This window comes from Oncorhynchus tshawytscha, linkage group LG17 (genome assembly GCF_018296145.1).
Source record: "Oncorhynchus tshawytscha isolate Ot180627B linkage group LG17, Otsh_v2.0, whole genome shotgun sequence".
NCBI lineage: Eukaryota > Metazoa > Chordata > Actinopteri > Salmoniformes > Salmonidae > Oncorhynchus > Oncorhynchus tshawytscha.
Window position 1 is genome coordinate 3,172,810 of NC_056445.1, and position 20,924 is coordinate 3,193,733.

The 20,924-nt window shown below is 42.4% G+C and overlaps 1 protein-coding gene across 1 annotated transcript in view; it reads left to right on the top strand.

The window, feature by feature from the left end:
- Positions 1-20,924, top strand: part of LOC112216706 (beta-1,3-glucosyltransferase) — a 111,520-nt gene that overhangs the window by 60,347 nt on the left and 30,249 nt on the right. Inside the window, exons 4-8 of the mRNA XM_024376717.2 lie at positions 3,276-3,385; positions 11,142-11,218; positions 12,287-12,398; positions 14,266-14,402; positions 16,427-16,490. Coding sequence (XP_024232485.1) covers positions 3,276-3,385; positions 11,142-11,218; positions 12,287-12,398; positions 14,266-14,402; positions 16,427-16,490 — 500 coding nt within the window. The remainder of the gene's footprint in view (positions 1-3,275; positions 3,386-11,141; positions 11,219-12,286; positions 12,399-14,265; positions 14,403-16,426; positions 16,491-20,924) is intronic.

Below are 20,924 nucleotides of genomic sequence, written 5' to 3' on the forward strand. Positions count from 1 at the left end.
CAACCCTCTCAGCCAAAATACATCACAGAACAGAGCGACAAAATCCACTTCCGTTTGTCATTGAGAGGCATCTCTCTGTGCTTTGCGATGTCTTTGGCATGGGAGCCGCCATTTCAAATCAACAAATCAGCCGTAATTCAATAAATGTATCGATCACTCACTTCCCCTGGGCCTGCCTGCTGTGGCTGTCGGGGCATTAGAAGAAGAACGTGGAAAAGCATTTGTGACTAAAGGGATAGGACGCGAGGACAAGGTCTGATGGAGATTAGGTTAGAAGGGGAGACTGTACTAGGATTTATCCTTTCCTCTCATCCTGTGTGTCCCAAATGGCATCCTATTCCCTACATAGTGCACAGCTTTTGACCAGGGCCTGTAGAGCTCTGGTCTACAGTAGTGCACTATGTAGGGAATAGGATGCCATTTGGGACGCTACCTTCCTCTCCGTTGTTTGATGATTAATCGAAACCCATTAGTATGGCGCCCGGAACGGTGAATTCACTCTTAATTAGTTTCTTTTTTACCCCCGGTTTCTCCTCTGCTTTGGCATGGGGGGACGTATTATCTACACAATGAGAGATTGGCACGCAGCTTATCTGATCCTCGCAACTAGTCACAGGCAGCTGTTGTGTTATTGCTGTTCGCTGCAGTATCAGAAGGCTAAGCCGTTGTGGAACGGCATCTAGGGCTTTAGAATACATTACACCAGCATGTGTACACACACAGGCGCAGAGTCAAACAGACAGCAGACACACTAAGCGGACTCAGGAGAAGGGCTTTTAGAGGTGGTGTGAAGGTATGAGAGACAGATTGTCTCTAAGTTGATCTTTCAGAGGAGGGCGGTGTGTGTGCGTATATAGGAGAAAGGGGGAAAAAAGCCTCTTGATCTATTGGGATTCTGTGATGGGGTGTGGTGAACCAGGGTGGAGAGAGAGGCTGCACACTCAGAGCAACACACACACTACGTTAAAAAGACACCGATCCAGTGTTTACCCCCTGCTGATTTCTCAGGCCCTGTGTGGGAATGGGTTCAAGTGTCATCCAGTGTACTCAGATCAGCTCTTTCTCCTTCCCCTCTCCCTCCCCGTGTCGCTCTGCCACCACCATTAGCCAGAGGAAGATTACAGACCTGTCACTGGCTGCCATGACTTGTTTGTGTTTAAAACCTCCCGTGTTAATGTTTGTTAAAAAAGCTTGACATAAAAACAAACCTCCCCGCCGGATATCTTTATGACCACATTCTGTGCAAATACTTAAGCGGCTAATTAAAATGTCCAACGTGGCAATCGGTCTGTCTGCCGTGTTTGTTTGACCAGAACCAGAGTATGTGAGTGGAGCTATTGGAAACCCTGCTCATCACCGCTCTGGCCCTCCACGTCCAATCGGTCTGTCTGCTGTGTTTGTTTGACCAGAACCAGAGTTTGATGAGTGGAGCTCATCACCGCTGGGAACCCTGCTGTGTTTGTTTGACCAGAACCAGAGTCATCACACGCTCTGGCCCTCCACGTCCAATCGGTCTGTCTGCTGTGTTTGTTTGACCAGAACCAGAGTTTGTGAGTGGAGCTATTGGAAACCCTGCTCATCGCCGCTCTGTCCCTCCACGTCCTTTCTAACCACTCTGCTAAAAACCACTTCGCTCTCACAGGAAAAATAAACTGCCGCTCCAAATTTGATCCACTTAATAAACTCACAATTTAACCAAAACCAGTCTATTGACTACCTGCACCTACCCTTTGGTTTTGAAGTATTGAAACCAAACCATGTGGATTTGCCCCACCTTCCCTGAATGACGACTCACCACTACATATAGGCCCAATATAGGCTGCATCTAAATCAATAAAAAATCATTATTTTAGGTGCTCCTAACTTTTTTAAGTTGGGAGCACCAGTGCCACCTGCTACCTCTCTAAGCACAGTCAATCAGTACACTTGGCCAAGCCGACTCCTCTATAGTCTCTAGTGTCTACACCTGGATGTGGCTTGCTGCCCTATTGGGGCAGCACCATAGACATATTCTGTGTTTATAGGCTGACATCAGTAGCCATGGGGCCAGAGATTCAGAGACCTGTTCAAGAGGTTAGAGAGGCAGACTACTATCCAGAAGGTTGCTGGTTTATATCCTGGTAAGGGCAATGATCTAACAATCTCAAGGAAGGGTGTTTGTTTGAAATCCCATGTTCCATCCATCCAGTCAGTCAGTACAGCAGCTGGATGTGGCCTGCTTTCCCAATGTGTGAGACTACTGTGTTTTCAGTCATCACAAACTTGTCAAAGACAGCTTAGGGGATTGGATGAGGGTCGTTGGGTGTAATTCCATTGAACAGTATGATGGGTGAAAGTTGCACACATTCTTCACTCCATTAATCCTTTAGCCAGGTTGTTATTCCGTTGGAAAGCGAGAGAGACCGAGAGCTTATGTAGTTTACAGTCGTTCCCATTGCCACCGATGTGATTCGTCACACAGGGAAAGCCCCCATCCCATCATTACTATCCTGTAAATGGATTCCACATGAAGCCCGACTGCATTAGCCAGGCCTGTAATACGGGCCCTATAAAGGTCACAATAATGGTATGTAAACGTGTCGCACGCCGAGGCGGCCCACTTCTCTAAAGAGCGATCGAGGCCGTTAAAGAGATATTGTCGAGCGGCTACAACAGGCTCCCCGTTAACCTCGGGCTCGTTACACATGGGAGATACTCAATAATATTTACTAGGCTGCCCATCTTGTTTCTGCCCATCTTGCCTCTGCTACACACAGTGGACAGCTGGGCTTTAGGCTGATTCAGCTATCTGTTGAGTTCTGTCACTGCATTACCCAACCCCATCTGACTGATGATCATTTACTGTGTGTGTGTGTGTGTGTGTGTGTGTGTGTGTGTGTGTGTGTGTGTGTGTGTGTGTGTGTGTGTGTGTGTGTGTGTGTGTGTGTGTGTGTGTGTGTGTGTGTGTGTGTGTGTGTGAGAGTGACATTCATGGACTTTGTCACTCAGGCCAAATGAAACTTTTATTAATGGGGATGGTGATTGTCTACAATGGAGGTCAGAATAAGGTAGTGTTTGTGTGGGAATTTAAGAGCGCTGTTAATTATCCCTAGAATATCTTTAGAAAGGGAGTGTGTTGTGTGGGAATTTAAGAGAGCTGTTAATTATCCCTAGAATATCTTTAGAAAGGGAATGTGTTGTGTTGGTGTGGCGCTACTTCACATCCTGTGCTGTGTTTTCTAACCTGATGTGTGTGTCTGTCTCTGATCTGTTCCTGTGCTGTCTGTGTGTTGCAGACCTGCGAGAGATAGTATTTGTGATCCAGAGCCAGAGTAACTCATTCCACATGAGTTGGGCGGAGAGACAGAGAGCAGACCTGTTACAACAGACTCAGAGCCTCACACAGGTACCACCAGCACCACTTAAAGAAACACACACAGCAAATGTTTTACTATCCTTTTGGGGAACTACAATTGACTTCCTTTCCATTTTCCCTAACCCTAATTCTAACCCTAAACCTAACCCCTATGCCTAAAATAGCCTTTGTCCTCATTGTCCACACGATGGAGAATTCCTTGTTTTACTACCCTTGTGGGGACTTTTGTGGATTTCCAGGACCCACAAGGATAGTAATATATATACACACACAGTTTTTTCGAAAAACAACAGCATCCCTTAACTTCAACCATCTCAACCATGGCTCATGGCTGTTACTTCCCTACTTATTCCTCTACGCTCCCTGTGGAGCATACAGCCGTCATATCTGTTACTCTTTTGGAATAATTAGAGTGGAAAACCATCAGCTTAGTGTAACCGAGTCAAGTTCAACTCTTTACGTTTAAATACCACCATCCGTGCCATTGAATTGCTTTTCGCTGACGCTTCTGCCTGAAGTATTTCAAGAAGGTGGTCAGCTGTGTTTGCGAGACAGAGGATGCAAGATCAAAATAGCAGTGCGGGTTTGTGAGCGAGATAGCTAGACTTTTAAATGAATTAAATAGAACCATTGAGAGTGGTTACATTTCTCCAGCCCCATCCCTCAGCTGTTTACCAAAACAGTGATGGGGTGTTTGCTTTGTTGTTGTTTGACTGCAGATTGTTCCTTTAACACGGTGTTATACAACCTAATTAACAAGCAGAGTTTCAGTTCTGTATCGATACTGCAGTCAACCAAGGAAATAAATGATATGTCTTTTCACAATACACTTCATCAGCATCAATTAATTGAGGCACCAGTGCAGTCCATGCTCGTTGCCACATGGTGTCAGTATTGCTTTTGATATGAAGGAAACAATCATTGAGGTAGAGAAAACTAGGTACGGGTAGCCGTGTGTTGTCCAGTAGTGTAATGCAATGAAATACATCACCATGGTTGTCTTTGTTAAACAGACTACATCATATTGTATTCTGTCAGCATTATTCAAAACATTTAATCCAGATCAAAATGATCCTGTGTTGTCTCAATCCTGTTTTCGCTTTATTTTAGAAATATAGAGGAAGACAATATTTAGACCAAATGTCATGGGATGATATAATATTTGTTTTAGCAAATATAATGTGATATGTTGCATACTTGATTCTGTTTTTTTTTTTTTAAATAGGAGGGACTACATCTGAAGGGGGAGAAGAATTTAACAGTACAGGATAATTTTGGACTAAATGTTTAGAAAAACTGTGCCCTGAATTGAACACATTCAGTCCTTCAGTATGTAAATCAGCTGCAGTCCAAGAGAACATCATTTACATTTTTTAAACCTATCCTGTTCTCAGATGTCACCTAGTTAGAACCACCATTACATCCGTCCATTTAGCTGAACCCTGGAACATAGACTAATACATATGACAGTTACCTACCAGGGTATTGCATAAGTCATTTAACCCAATCTCTGTTCAAGTTAGTTATTTGGTGAGTGATAACTGTGGTCACTCAATAGAAAACTTCAGAAAACTCAGGTTAACTTGATAAAAAGCAAATGTTAGATGCATTTTTCCTTGTATGTCTTTGCAAGGTCAATAGAGCAGAGCAGGGGTCCTTGTCTGGATACCCAGACTTTTTTCTCTGACCAAAAGCTACACCACACCCACGGACGTTAGTTTCTCCTACGCTTCTGGATCTGAGTACCTCCCTGACCCTTCACCGAATGCCACACATTCGGGGCCGTCTGATTGGTCCAGAAACCGATGGGTTGGGCCAGAGCCAGAACACACTTGGGTAAAGAGCCATTGGCTTTGCTACTCTGATTGGTTAAAGACGATCCAGTCGCTGAGGACTTTGTTTTGTACAAAGCCCCACGTGCCCTTTGTCACCACAAACAACTTCAATGATGGCAGTCTCAGACTTCAGTATGTAGCGAACGACAGAGCAGTGGAATAATTTAGTGTGAGTCGTCAGGCAACAGGGGTCCCTCGGCAATCGACAAAACAAACTCTTATAATCACACAGTGATTGGATGTGATCTGAACTGTAATATATCTGGCTGACCTCCCTGTGTTGTCTCAATATCCCCCTGGACCTGGACGTCATGTACGGGTTATACACCGAGTATAGAAAACGTTAACAACATGACATAGACTGACCAGGTGAAAGCTAGGATCCCTTATTGATGTCACTTGTTAAATCCACTTCCACTTCAGGGGAAGAGACAGGTTAAAGAAGGATTTTTAAGCCTTAAATTGACATTTGAGACCTGGATTGTGTATGTGTGTCATGTAGAGGGTGTATGGGCAGGACAAAAGATTTAAGTGCCTTTTGAATGGGGTATGGTAGTAGGTGCAAGGCGCACCGGTTTGTGTCAAGAACTGCAATGCTGCTTGATTTTTCACACTCAACAGTTTTCCGTGTGTATCAAGAATGGTCTACCGCCCAAAGGATATCCAGCCAGTTTGACACAACTGTGGGAAGCATTGGAGTCAACATGGGCCAGCATCCCTGTGCAACGCTTTTGACACCTTGTAGAGTCCAGTCCCTGACGAATTGAGGCTGTTCTGAGGGGAAGGGGGGGCAACTCAATATTAGGAAGTAGTTCCTAATGTTTGGTATACTCAGTGTATAGTCAAACTTATTCAGCTGTATATTTCTATAAAAAGTGGCTGTGTGTAAGACAGTCACTTGCAGGACCTCGCAGTTTTTGTTTGTGTGTGCGTGCATATCATGGCGCCGAAGAACATGGCTGACGTTTTACATTCTCCCAACCAATTGTGATTTATTTATTATTTTGTTGCTTTTTGTGTTACTTATTTTTTTACTTATTGTGTGCATTATGTTGCTGCTACCGTCTCTTGTGACCAAAAATAACTTCTGGACATCAGAAAAGCAATTACTCACCACGGACTGGAAGAAACTTTTTCTGAGTCCGACAAGAAGGATATCCTGCTTTCACTGGAACAGGTCCAGATCCACGCCTTTTGCGTGATGAAAAGATGCCGGAAAAGGGGACGAAGATCGGAGATCCTTCTGAGAAGCCGGAGGCGAGCGAGTAAACTCCCAACTCCTTCCATTCTCCTTGCTAACGTGCAATCGTTAGAAAAGAAAATTGATGGCCTATTATTAAGATTATCCTACCAACGGGACATTAAAAACTGTAACATCCTATGTTTCACAGAGACGTGGCTGAACGAAGAAACAGACAATATAGAGCTGGCGGGATTTTCTATGCACCGGCAGAACAGAGACGCTACCTCTGGTAAGATGAGGGGTGGGGGTGTGTGTCTTTTTGTCAATAACAGCTGGTGCCAGATGTCTAATATTTAAGAAGTCTCGAGGTATTGCTCGCCTGATGAAGAGTACCTTATGATAAGTTGTAGACCACACCATCTACCAAGAGAGTTCTAATTTGTATTATTCGTAGCCGTCTATTTACCACCACAAAGCGAAGCTGACACTAAGACCTCTCAAACGAACCTGTAAGGCCATAAGCAAAGAAGAAAATGCTCACCCAGAAGTGGCGCTCCTAGTGGCCGGGGACTTTAATGCAGAAAAACTTATATCAGTTTTACCAAATTTTTACCAGCAAGTCACATGTGCAACCAGGGGGAAAAAACTCCAAGGCTACATTTACTCCACACACAGAGATGCATACAAAGCTCTCCCCCACCCTCCATTGGGCAAATCTGACCACAGTTCTATCCTCCTGATTCCTGCTTACGAGCAAAAACTAAAGTAGGAAGTACCAGTGACTCGCTCAATACGGAACTGGTTAGATGACGCGGATGCTACACTACAGAACTGTTATGCTAGCACAGACTGGAAAATCTTCCGGGATTCATCCAATGGCATTGAGGAATACACCACCTCAGTCATTGGCTTTATCAATAAGTGCATCGACGATGTCGTCCCCACAGTGACTGTACATACATATCCCAACCAGAAGCCATAGATTACAGGAAACATCTGCATCGAGATAAAGGCTAGAGCTGCCACTTTCAAGGAGCGGGATCCGACGCTTATAAGATATCCCGCTATACCCTCAGACGAACCAAAGAAGCAAAACAAACAAGCAACAAACAAACAAACAACAAACAAGCAAAACATCAATACAGGATTAAGATTGAATCCTACTACACCGGCCCTGACCCTCTTCGGATGTGGCAGGGCTTGAAAACTATTACGGACTACAAAGGGAAACCCAGACGCGAGCTGCCCAGTGACGCGTGCCTACCAGACAAGCTAAATGCCTTTTATGCTCGCTTCGAAGAAAGCAACACTGAAGCATGCACGAGAGCACCAGCTGTTCTGGATGACTGTGTGATAATGCTCTCGGTAGCCAATGTGAACAAAGCCTTTAAACAGGTCAACATTCACAAAGCTGCTGAGCCAGATGGATTACCAGGACGTGTACTCAAAGCATGCGCGGACCAACTGTCAAGTGTCTTCACTGACATTTTCAACCTCTCCCTTACAGAGTCTGTAATACCTACATGTTTCAAGCAGACCACCATAGTCCCTGTGCCCAAGGAAGCGAAGGTAACCTGCCTAAATGATTACCGCCCCATGGCACTCACGTCGGTAGCCATGAAGTGCTTCGGAAGGCTGGTCATGGCTCACATCAACAGCATCCTCCCAGACACCATAGACCCACTCCAATTCGCATACCGCCCCAACAGATCCACAGAAGACACATTCTCAATCGCACTCCACACCGCCCTTTCTTACCTGGACAAAGGGAACACCTATGTGAGAATGCTGTTCATCGACTACAGCTCAGCATTCAACACCATAGTGCCCATGAAGCTCATCACTAAGCTAAGGATTCTGGGACTAAACACCTCCCTCTGCAACTGGATCCTGGACTTCCTGACCAGGTGGTAAGAGTCGGCAACAATATATCTACCACGCTGATCCTGAACACTGGGGCCCCTCAGGGATGTGTGCTTAGTCCCTTCCTCTACTCCCTGTTCACCCATGACTGTGTGGCCAAACACGACTCAAACACCATCATTAAGTTTGCTCACGACACAACAGTGATAGGCCTGATCACCGACAACAATGAGACGGCCTATTGGGAGGAGGTCAGAGAACTGGAGTGTGGTACCAGGACAACAACCTTTCCCTCAATGTGAGCAAGACAAAGGAGCGGATTGTGGACTACAGGAAAAGGTAGGCCGAACAGGCCCCCATTAACATCAACGGGGTTGTAGTGGAATGGGTCGGGAGTTTCAAGTTCCTTGGTGTCCACATCACCAACGAACTATCATGGTCCAAACGTACCAAGATAGTTGTGAAGAGGGCACAACAAAACCTATTCTCAGGAGACTGAAAATATTTGACATGGGCCCCCAGATCCTCAAAAGCTGCACCATCGTGAGCATCCTGACCGGTTGCATCACCGCCTCATATGGCAACTGCTCGGCATCTGACCGTAAGGCGCTACAGAGGGAAGTGGGGACGGCACAGTACATCACTGGGGCCAAGCTTCCTGCTATCCAGGAGGCGTTGTCAGAGGAAAGCCCATAAAATTGTCAGAGGCTCCAGTCACCCAAGTTATAGACTGTTTTCTCTGCTACAGCATGGCAAGCGGTACCGGAGCGTCAAGTCTAGGACCAAAATGCTCCTCAACAGCTTCTCTTGTACACTGCTGCTACTCGCTGTTAGTTTGTTACCTATGCATAGTCACTTCGCCCCCACCTACATGTACAGATTACCTCAGCTAGCCTGTACCCCTGCACTCTGACTCGGTACCGGTGCCCCCTGTATATAGCCTCGTTATTCTTATTGTGTTACTTTTTATTTTAGTCTACTTGGTAAATATTTTCTTCTCCTTGAACTGCACTTGGTTAAGGGCTTGTACGTAAGCATTTCACGGTAAAGTCTACACTTGTTGTATTCGGCGCATGTGACAAATAAAGTTTGATTTGTATGAGTAAGGAGGCTGTGGCTGTTGTAGCTTGGCAGTTTTGGAGTCTTGGGACCAAGCTCCCCCACCCTTGCCACACACACCCCACCTAGTCTACTCCATGATTAAAGCATACTGTGTCTCTGTGATGGCTGTCTCTCTCTGACCCTGAGTCACCTCTCAATCAGCCTCCCATTCCTCTGCTCTGCTCCATGTCCACCCTCTCCACAACCACATCATGCTCTGTCTGTCTCTATCTCTCTCTCCTGCTCAAATAAAATAAAATAATTTGTCACATGCACCAAATACAACAGGTGTAGAGACCTTCCTGTGAAATGCTTACTTACAAAAACCCTTAGCCAACGATGCAGTTTAAAAAAAAGAACCTATAAAATAACAATAACAGGGGGTACCGGTACTGAGTCAATGTGCGGGTGTACAGGTTAGTTGAGTTAATTGAGGTAATTTGAACATGTAGGTAGAGGTAAAGTGACTATGCAAAGATAATAAACAGTGAGTAGCAACAATGTAAAAACAAAGGGGGGGTTCAATGCAAATAGTCTGCTGCTGATTATGAGTCTGCACACACAGTGGCCATCACCCAAGCTCTGCTTCCTCATGCCACTCTCCTCTCAAATCTGGCAATCGTTTTTTTAGAAGTGGCCTAAAGCCATGGCTTTTTGTCCTTGCCGCCTGCCTGGTGTTTGAACTGACTTATTTCTTACTACCTAAGGTGAGTTGAAAGTCAACTTTAGATGGGTGAACATACCATTATGAGCCTCGTTATGTTGTTGGTGTGTATATGGGGCTTGACTGAGCTGCTGGCAAACCCCCGGCTGACTAATATGGCTAACACACTGGACACAGACTAGGGTTAATGAGTTACAGTCCAGTACTATGATGGTGGGATGGTAGGTGTTTGTGGGACATTGCTGTTGAGTAGCATGAGTATTTAAATCAATCTGGAGAGAGGCTGTGTGTCTGTGAGCAGCATGGTCCCCCTTAGTCTCCAGCCTGCTGAGTGGAGTGGATGCAGTCATGAACCCTTGTTTTCCTCTCTGTGTGAGACTACCTCAGGCCACTACTGATTACCTCACATGCCCTTCAACTCAGAACAAGGTTTGATTGAAACCAAGTTTGTGTTTTCATCTCCAAAAGCAATTTTTCAAGCAGTGCGTAGGGCAGTACCATTAGGCTTCACAAAGTTTGTTTGTTTTAAATAGCCATTGTATAGGTACTTAGTAAAGCTGGGTGATATGGACAAAAATCCATATTGTGATGAATTGCCTGAATTGATGCGATAAAAAGAGCGATAAGTTCATAGCATTAATGTGCTCCACCGTTTTCTAACATGATCCTTTAAACTACTACTAGTAGTTTGATGATTGTTTATTGGACAATTGATGGCTACAATCACCCATATTAGCAAACTTATTTCATTTCAAAATTCACATTTTTCTATATATGCTACTTATCGTAATGGATGATACCGTGTGTCTCTGCTATCTCTAACTAAAACTCTAAAACCCAGACTCTTTGAGGACTGTCCTTCCAAAGGTTCCTTAGTTTACAGCAGGAGGAAGGACAACCTAACGACTTCTTTGGTTACTCTGCTCTAAATTGACTACCTCTTAGCGTTAAAGTAAATACTTTCTTAGTTACTCTAAAGAAATTACTTCCTTGGGTTACTTCTGTTAAGACTCCCTTGGTTACTCTTAAATACGTCGTTATGTTACTGCTGTAAAGTAAAGACTTCCAGAGGTCCCACTTCTGTACAGTAACAAGGGTTTCCCTGTCTGGCTTGACTTAAACACCGTTTTTTCTTTTCAGACACCCCCTCCAGTCCTGCTCCTCCACAGTCTGACAGACAATGAGGGAGACTGGAGCATCCTTCCTCTGCTGCCTTAGTAAGTGTTCGGGCCTGTCAGCTTTCAAAAGAGCAGCAACATCCACAAAGACTTCCATCTTCTAATTCCATACAGTACAGTTAGGGACATAACGATTCACCGGTAGGCATTGGTCCCCGGTTCAAATGTTTAAGATATGAGTGCATGGCCTGCGGGATCCCAAACCGATCCAAATGTAGCATCTATCAGTCAGAAAATCTATTCAAACTTTACGAATCGGCTGCTCTTTTTTTTTGTTGGCTCAAATTACTTTAGTTTTACCTTCTGAAAATACCGCTCATATTTTGTGACATTTTGTGTCCTCTCCTTCAGTGTCAAACTAAGAATGTAATTATGTTGACAGTCATTGATCTGCAAGTCATTTTGCATGCCGAATAACCCCAGGCAATATCAGTAGCCGATTTAAATTGCACGCTGTGTGCAGCTTCGCGCGCTGACCATCGAGAGGTACGCCTATTCCTGATCTACTCGTCTCTTTCAGCATTCAAATGTTTGTCAAATGGCTTCTGCAATGTAAACCAATGTAAACCAATGTAATTTGCTATGGCATTTTTTATCAAATCCGTTGTTGAAAAGCGTATGGCTGTCTCCATCTGATAGGGTCAGGTAAAAAAAGAGGGGGAAATAATTGCTAACTTTACTAACCATTTTTCGCAAATAACCTTGTAGCAATATTTGAGGTTCTATGAAAGTTTTGTTTACTTTGTGCACCATGATATACTACAAGGTCTAAACACAATAGTTAATTAGTTTGAATGACTGTTTCTCCTATTGTATAACAGGATTACCTACCATATGATAGTTACCTATAGCTGTCACCTTATGCCCTGTTCGGCCTTTTGCTAGCCTGGGTGCCAGTCTGTTTTGGCTCTCTTGCTAACTCCTTATTGAATTTTCATGCCAAACAATGACAACAATGATGGAGTAGGCAAGAGCACAAACAGATCTGGGACCAGGCTAGCCTTTTGCTACAAGATCAAAACGAATAGGTCATATCATGAATGTATCCACTGGTTCAATAAGCTGTGTAAAGGTCTGGCGACCATGACGATGTTTCTGCCTCCTTAGCCTCTCCTCGTTGTTTGGGAAGAACTCATCCTGGTTGGTGTTTCTGGAAGAGGAAACTAACGTCAAGGTGACCAAGCTGCTCCAGGCCCTCAGGAAGTTTGACAGGAGAAAAGTAAGTGACCCACAGATTTAGGATTGTAATGATTATATCTCCACTAAATGACCACTCTGTGTGTGTCTGTCTGTCTCTCTCTCACTCTTTAGACGTGAAACCTTTGTTTAGAAAAATAAACTCCAGTACACTGGCATTCTTGTATGTGCCACAGAGTGTCTAATGGATCTCATACTAACATTTTGGCCCAAATTGCCTTTACTTGGTACCTTAATCACAGTACATCACTTCTCCTTGGCCAATGACTGAGCACTAGCCGTCTGTCTCAGCTGCTGTAATAGAGTCAGTGGGCTGGACCTAGTCTCGGAAACTCAGACCCTAGCCAACAGCAGTGACTAGAGTCTGGGATTAACGATGGACTCTTTTACAAACACAGTATGAGCAGCTTTAGCCGCCCGGCTCACCGGAGGCCCATTGATAATAATGATGTTATGATTGTTTTTTAGCAGCAGCACAGATGCAGGGAGGGTTTTGTTTTGTGTCTTATTAAGGTGATATTAACTATTTTACTCCGAGCTCGTCTCCAGAGCTGTTCTCTCCCTGAGGTTCAGGATCCAGGTGTTGCCGGTTGATTAGCGACTTGTTTTAAACCACAAACAGAAGGCCAATAGAACAGGTTTTGTCCTCCACAGTGTTATTGAGTTAATATCATTTTTTTTTTAATAACCAGATAACGACAGTTGATAGTGTTGCCTCATTTTTTTCAAAGTTTCATCCTATTGACTGCAGCAAAGTGAATGCTTAAACTTTCTGGAGTTTGTTACCATCAATAATTTGTGTAGGTTTTATAAGAATTTCAAATGACTCTCCTACTGTCAAACATAAAATGTGTAATCTTGGGAATTCACAAATTATGTTTTTGTTGCTAAGATTTATGGGTGAATGATTTGTGTTTTGATAAGCCTCGACAGTTGAAACAGGCTTTAAACCAAAGCATGGGAAAGAGACAAAAATCATCCAATGGCCATCCTGATTAGTACATCCCGACACCGTCCAATGAACTCCATCAAACTAATTCCACCTCCCGGTGGTACACCAGACCTTAACAGAGAACCGAGGTCCAAGTTATTCTCACTCTGAAAAACGATGCATAATAATTAAGTGAACCTTCCATCTGCTAGCCGGGACAGCCTGGAACCTGTAAGGGATCCCAATTCCAAGTGGGAAATAGTATTCATTATTATCTCATCACACAAATCAAATCAAATTGTAGTTTGTCACATGCGACAAATAAAACAGGTGTGGACCTTACCCTGAAATGCTTACTCACAAGCCCTTAACCAACAATGCAGTTTTAAGAAAAAATGTACTAAATAAACTAAAGTTTTTAAAAAAGACAAAAAAATTAACACAATAAAATTAAAATAATGAGGCTATATACAGAGGGTGTCATTGTGCGGGGTACACACAGTGCTGAGCTCCGAGCACTGTATCAGGGATGAGGAGAGGATGTAGGTGGTCTTATGTCTCACTTTGTATACACACTGTATGTGTGACTTCAATTTTGGGGGAATTCGATTCAGTATTAACGCAGGGACAATCTTTACCATGGTCAAATAAAGTCTGAAAATAGTTTTGGGTACTTTAAAAACAACTACTACTAATATAACTGGTAGACTCTCCTCAGAGATACTGTATGCTTCCGTTTATCAGATTAAAAGAAGTGTATGCATGGAAGCTGTAGTTTTTTTAACAAAGACGTACGTACATTTGCCTGTCATGTCGAATTGGGAATAAAGCTTGCTCTTTTTAATACATTTATTTCTGCAACATTTATAATTCTTAATCTCAATGAATACAGCCCAGATGTGTGGCGCGTTACCAGCTATGTCATCATGATGCTGATGATGTCACATCCATCCCTCAGGAGTGGTTCCTGGGTAAACCTCTCCATGACGAGGAGTCGACCATCATCCACCACTACGCCTTTGCAGAGAACCCCTCCATCTTTAAATACCCAGACTTCTCTGCTGCCTGGGCCCTTAGCATCCCCCTGCTTGACAGGTCAGGTCCTAATCTATATCTAACTTCCTTTAACTTTTGTTGTCTCCATCTACCTTTCTTTATAGTTGCAATCTGTGATTTGTACATACATTTTTCGACTTCTAAATTAACTATATAGCTATTTCTTCTTGGAAAATATAACTTATGAATGCCTCATTCAACTGTCTTGTCCAATCAGAACCCAAAATATAAGCTTGTTTTACTCCATTGTTTGTAAACAATGTCAATTGAAAACAAACACGTCATTGCTTTAAAACATAGTTAGAACTATACGTGAGAGAGTGATTACATTTCTTCAGGCACATCTCTCAGCTGTTTACCAAAAAGTGGCGGTGGCCATTTTGTTGTTGTTTGAATTACAGATGGCAGCGTTGAACCCTAGTCTCCATCTACTCTCCTTTAACCCTAGTCTCCATCTACCCTCTAACCCTACGCTCCATCTACCCTCTTAAAACTCCAGTCTCCATCTACCCTCCTTTAAACACTAGTCTCCCTCTACCATCTTTTAACCCTACCTTGGAATTTCTTTCCTTGTCAATGCGTTTGAGCCAATCAGTTGTGTTGTGACAAGGTAGGATTGGTAGACAGAAGATAGCCCTATTTGGTAAAAGACCAAGTCCATATTATACCAAGAACAGCTCAAATAAGCAAAGAGAAATGACAGTCCATCATTACTTTAAGACATGAAGGTCAGTCAATCTGGAAAATGTAAAGAACTTTTAAAGTTTCTTCAAGTGCTATGATGAAACTGGCTCTCATGAGGACTGCCACAGGAATGGCCCAGAGTTACCTCTGCTGCAGAGGACAAGTTCATTAGAGTTAACTGCACCTCAGAAATTGCAGCCCAAATAAATGCTTCACAGAGTTCAAGTAACAGACACATCTCAACATCACCTGTTCAGGGGAGACTGTGTGAATCAGGCCTTCATGGTCGAATTGCTGCAAAGAAACCACTACTAAAGGACACCATAAGAAGAAGAGACTTGCTTGAGCCAAGAAACACCAGCAGTGAACATTAGACCGGTGGAAATTGGTCCTTTCGTCTGATGAGTCCAAATTGGAGATTTTTTGTTCCAACCGCACGCAGTGTCTTTGTGAGACGCGGTTTGGCTGAACGGATGATCTCTGCATGTGTGGTTCCCACCGTGAAGCATCGAGGAGAAGGTGTTATGTTGTGGGGGTGCTTTGCTGGTGACACTGTCAGTGATTTATTTAGAATTCAAGACACACTTAACCAGCATGACTAAAACAGCATTCTGCAGTGATACGCCATCCTGTCTGGTTTGGGCTTAGTGAAACTATAATTTGTTTTTCAACAGGACAATAACTTAACACACCTCCATGCTGAGTAATTGCTATTTTATCAAGAAGGAGAGTGATTGAGTGCTGCATCAGATGACCTGGCCTCCACAACCAAATTGAGATGTTTTGGTATGAGTTGGACTGCAGAGTGAAGGAAAATCAATCAATAAATGCTCAGCGTATGTGGGAACTCCTTCAAGACTGTTGGAAAAGCATTCCAGGTGAAGCTGGTTGAGAGAATGCCAAGAGTGTGCAAAGCTGTCATCAAGGCAAAGGGTGGCTATTTGCAGAATCTCAAATATAAAATATATTTTGATTTGTTTAACACTTTTTTGGTTATTACATGATTCCATGTGTTGTTTCATAGGTTTGATGTCTTCACTAATATTCAACAATGTAGAAAATAGTAAAAATAAAGAAAAACCCTTCAAATAGTAGGTGTTGTAATATATTTTTTTTACGTGAATCACATTTTTATTTGGCGTACCCCCCTGGGGGGCATAGTTTAGGAATTCACTGCTAACATAGATCATGTTTCTTCCCTAGTGGTCTTTAGAAACCTGAATAGCAAACACATATCAGCAATGATGTTCTCTGCTGGACAATATGTTTTTTTCATTATATCATCAATCATTGTTACATTCCTAGTGGTCTATGGAAAATAATCATATTTTATTAAATTCTAACTGCACATTCTAATAGACAGTGATTTGATGTTCCAGGCTCGCAAACAAAGTGAGAGATGATCCACTCAAGTCTGACTTCACTATCGATCTGAAGCATGAGGTAAGATGTATATACGACAGCATTATTGTTATGAGTTCAAATAAAATGTTATTGGTCACGTACCCATATTTAGCAGATGTTATTGCTGGTGTATCGAAATGCTTGGTTCTAATGAAAATGCTTATAATTAAAGAGTAATTTAAATGATTAGTTTAATATTTTGGCTACAGTTTCTGATGGCATGGAGTAAAGCAGATGTTGTTATCGGATCAAAATGTGTGTCACTAACCACGTTTCTATCCACAGTTTTATATGCACTTAAAGTCGTACCGTATAAAACTAATCATGACAGCTCTGATGGAAACAGGACGTTTCGGTACAATTTGATAAATGCAGACATTCAACATTCAACAGATATTCAACATGGTAGGATCTTTTTGTGTCTAAGATTAATTATGTGTGCAATGGTGGTGGAAACGCCTTTATGCGCAAATATTGATATAATAGCCTATTGAGATAAACTTGAAGTCACGCAATGATATGGTGTGCGGTCCTCCCACTACGAATCAGGAAACCATTCAGTCTATTAGGCTACAGATGAAATAAGTTATGATGAACTTCACAGGGTGGTGAAAGCGCACAGTGATCTTGATGCTCTTGCCCAAAAAATATTGAGGGTCTTATTCTGGTGACATGATGCTTGACTGGTATTTGACAAATACAAATATCCTTGCTTTTATCCATAATAATGTCATCATGTAGACTAGCCTTCCGGCACTGTATCTGAGAGCTGTTGGCTAGAGTGCAGATGCCAAGACCAGAGTATGCACATTTACTATTTAATGGAACAGTTTTTGTGACAACTATCGGTACAGTTGAAAATGTGATGGAAACACATTGAACTTTAGATTTGTATTCGGTACATGAAAATTTAAGTGGTAAAAGTATACTGAACAAAAATATAAACACAGCATGCAACAATTTCAAAGATTTTACTTAGTAGCAGTTCTTAAAAGGAGATCAGTCAATTGTAATAAATTAATTAGGCCCTTATCTGTGGATTTCACATGACTGGGAATACAGAGATGCATGTGTTCGTCACATATACCTTAAAAAAAAGGTAGGGCGTGGATCAGAAAAGCAGTCAGTATCTGGTGTGACCACCATTTCCCACATGCAGCGAGACACATTTCCTTCGCATAGAGTTGATCAGGCTGTTGTTTGTGGCCTGTTGTCACGTAGCTAGGAGTGGTGGGTGCGGAGTCGGGCGCAGAGAGCAGAGGTTTAGGGAAAACCTGATTTATTCCGGTAAGTAAGGTCACGCCAAAAACAACAGGCGAAAATAATGACCAACCCCAATCAGGACACCAAACATTCCGAAAAATAACAAAACACAACCATCCACAAACAGAACAGAGAACAAGCCCACACAAACGCAGGCGGGCATAGAAGGCTTAAATAGCCCTGAAACAAACCCCAAACAAGAAACCGGTGAACATTAACCAACAGCAGCTAGTAGACCGGTGACGACGACCGCCGAGCGCCGCCCGAACAGGAAGAGGAGCCACCTTCGGTGGAGGTCGTGACACCTGTGGAATGTTGTTCCACTCCTCATCAATGGCTGTGCAAAGTTGCTGGATATTCGCAGGAGCTGGAACACGCTGCTGTACACGTCGATCCAGAGCATCCCAAACATGCTCAATGGGTGACATATCTGTGGAGTATGCAGGCCATGGAAGAACTGGGACATTTTCAGCTTCCAGGAATTGTGTACAGATCCATGTGACTTGGAGCTGTGCATTATCATGCGGAAACTTGAGGGGATGACGGCGGATGAATGGCAAAACAATTGGCCTCAGGATCTTGTCACGGTATCTCTGTGTATTCAAATTGCCATTCTCTGACAACATCTCTGGTGGACATTCCTGCCGTCAGCATACCAATTGCATGCTCCCTCAAAACTTGAGACATTTGTGTTGTGTGATAACTGCACATTTGAGTGGCCTTTTTTTGTCCCCAGCACAAGATGCACCTGTGTAATGATCATGCTGTTTAATCAGCTTCTTGAAATGCCACACCTGTCAGGTGGATGAATTATTTTGACAAAGGAGAAATGCTCACTGACAGGGATATAAACAAATGTGTGTGCAACATTTGAGAGAAATAAGCTTTTGTGTGTATGGAAGGTTTCTGGGATCTTTTATTTCAGCTCAGGAAACATGGGACCAACAATTTACATGTTGCATTTATATTTTTGTTCAGTGTACATTGTGTGCGCACTATCATTACGCCATGGTTTTTGCCTGCAACAAGTCCATTTGGTGGAAACACACCACTGGTGTGTTTCTTTATGCGAATTCTAGAATGTTCTCATGAAAATCTGTCGCCAATTGGATGAATATCGAGTTTATGACACTGCACATTCTTCAACTTGTATTATCCTTCTCTGCTGTCCCCTGTCCTTTCCTGCTGTTGTTGACAGGAGATTCTATACACTAACATTGTCTTAAGCCTAGTAGATGCTATAATTTTTAAATTATAACCTGGTGTCACAAACTCATTACATCTGACAATAGCCCCATTAGAAGCAGTTTCCAGCTACCTCCTTAAGCCCAGCTGGCTGTCACATTGTTGTCTGAGGGACATTCTGGTCTTGTAACTTAAACCTTCTTTCTTTCTCTTCTTTCTTCCTTTCTTTTTTTTTTAGCCTCATCTCAGAGCATCTTCCGTCCTTCATTCAGGGGAGAAATAAAATAGCACTCACTGTATGACTTTCTCTCCCCCTCCCACTCTCTCACTCCTTCTCTCGGCTGGGTTTTTCTTCCAACTGTCTGGACTCACATTGCCTGTCACATTTCTCTGCCTCATGGATACAGCCTCAGATATGAAAGACAGGGAATAACACTTTACAATAAGGATATATTAACATTAGTTAATGCATTAGTTAAGCAGAATAAATCATTAATTAATATATCTTCGAAACATTAATTATTTGTATGTATGTTTACTAAGCCATCAAAAATGCATGAATAAATGATTTATAAAGCTGATATTTCATGTTAGTTAATATATAACCTTAAGTCCCAGCATCTAAACTATTAATTTATAAAATGGTCTGTTGGGACAGTTTCATGTTAGTAAAGGCTTAATTAATATTAACAGTATGTTTGTTTTTTTATTCATACATTATTTGTAGTTATGCTAGTTCATGTTATTGAGAGATTATCTTTATTCTTGTTTAAAAATAGCTTTTGTGCTATATGTATAATTTCTTAATTTTAATTAGCTACGTTTCTTTGAGACTTATTGTAAAGTTGGTACAAATCGCACATTTACCATTGACTAAATAATCTGCCAAGACAACTTGTTAAGCATTAGTGAACTAATGTTAGCGGAAACTAACGCACTTTTGTACATCGCACTATTCCGTACCATTTACCTTATTTTAGCGCCCAAAAAAAGTAATACTTTTAGGTCAACAGTAATATGAATACCATGGTAAAGCACAATTTCTCCCCTTTTCAGCAAAATCAATGACGAGACCTTAATGCTGCATGATTGAAGGAGGCAATGAGCTCTGTCGGGTCTTTTTAAAAATGGCGGGTGGGGAAGTGAGGAAAAAGCTTTTTTTTTTACCCGATCTGTCCAATTTATCACCTCTAAAATGTAAATAAAACACTATAAAGAATGTATATAATGTGTCATTACATACCTATTTGAAGGTTTGTGTCGAATTTGAATCAGATTTTTAGGGCGGCGCTAAAGTTATCTTCAGAAGTAAACAGCAGCTTTTGAGAGTCATGATGCCGCAAAAAATGAATGCATTCAGTTGTACAATTGACTAGGTTTCCCCCTTACCCTGTCCCTTTCTTGTTTTTAAACTGCGAGAGAAGCGCTACACCTGGTGGAAAGAGGCTGTCTGACACAAAATGAGTTGCATAATGCGTGCAGTGCGTTACGTCATGACACGTCACAATTTAACGTAGAGTATCAGAGGGGTCAGTTTTTAAAAAACTTCTCAGCAATACTATCGGGCTATTACCATGTCAATTAATGCTTGTATAGAAACATAGTTAACACCCCAGATTGTGATACCAACACAGTCGCTACAATGGGGTTAGTAACCATTACTCCATGAACTGAAAACTATTCAGAGTATGTCATTTATCTTTAATTTCAAAAACAGAATTAGCATCAAGCTTAGCTAACTTTAGCTTTCTTGAAAGGCTAGCCTTCCTAAACAGTAGCTAGCTAACAGCAGATAATGACTTGGTATAAATGTTGGCATTGAGCTTGAAAGACACTTTTATTTTGGTAGCTAAATGTTTGCTCTTGTTGTAAGCCATGCTCAAGGTCCCAAATAAATTTCATAACTGCCATCGACGAGACATTACTGTGCAGCCGTATTCATCGACCTGGCCAAGGCTTTCGACTCTGTCAATCACCACATTCTTATTAGCAGACTCAACTGCCTCTCATTTGAGAAACCAAGGC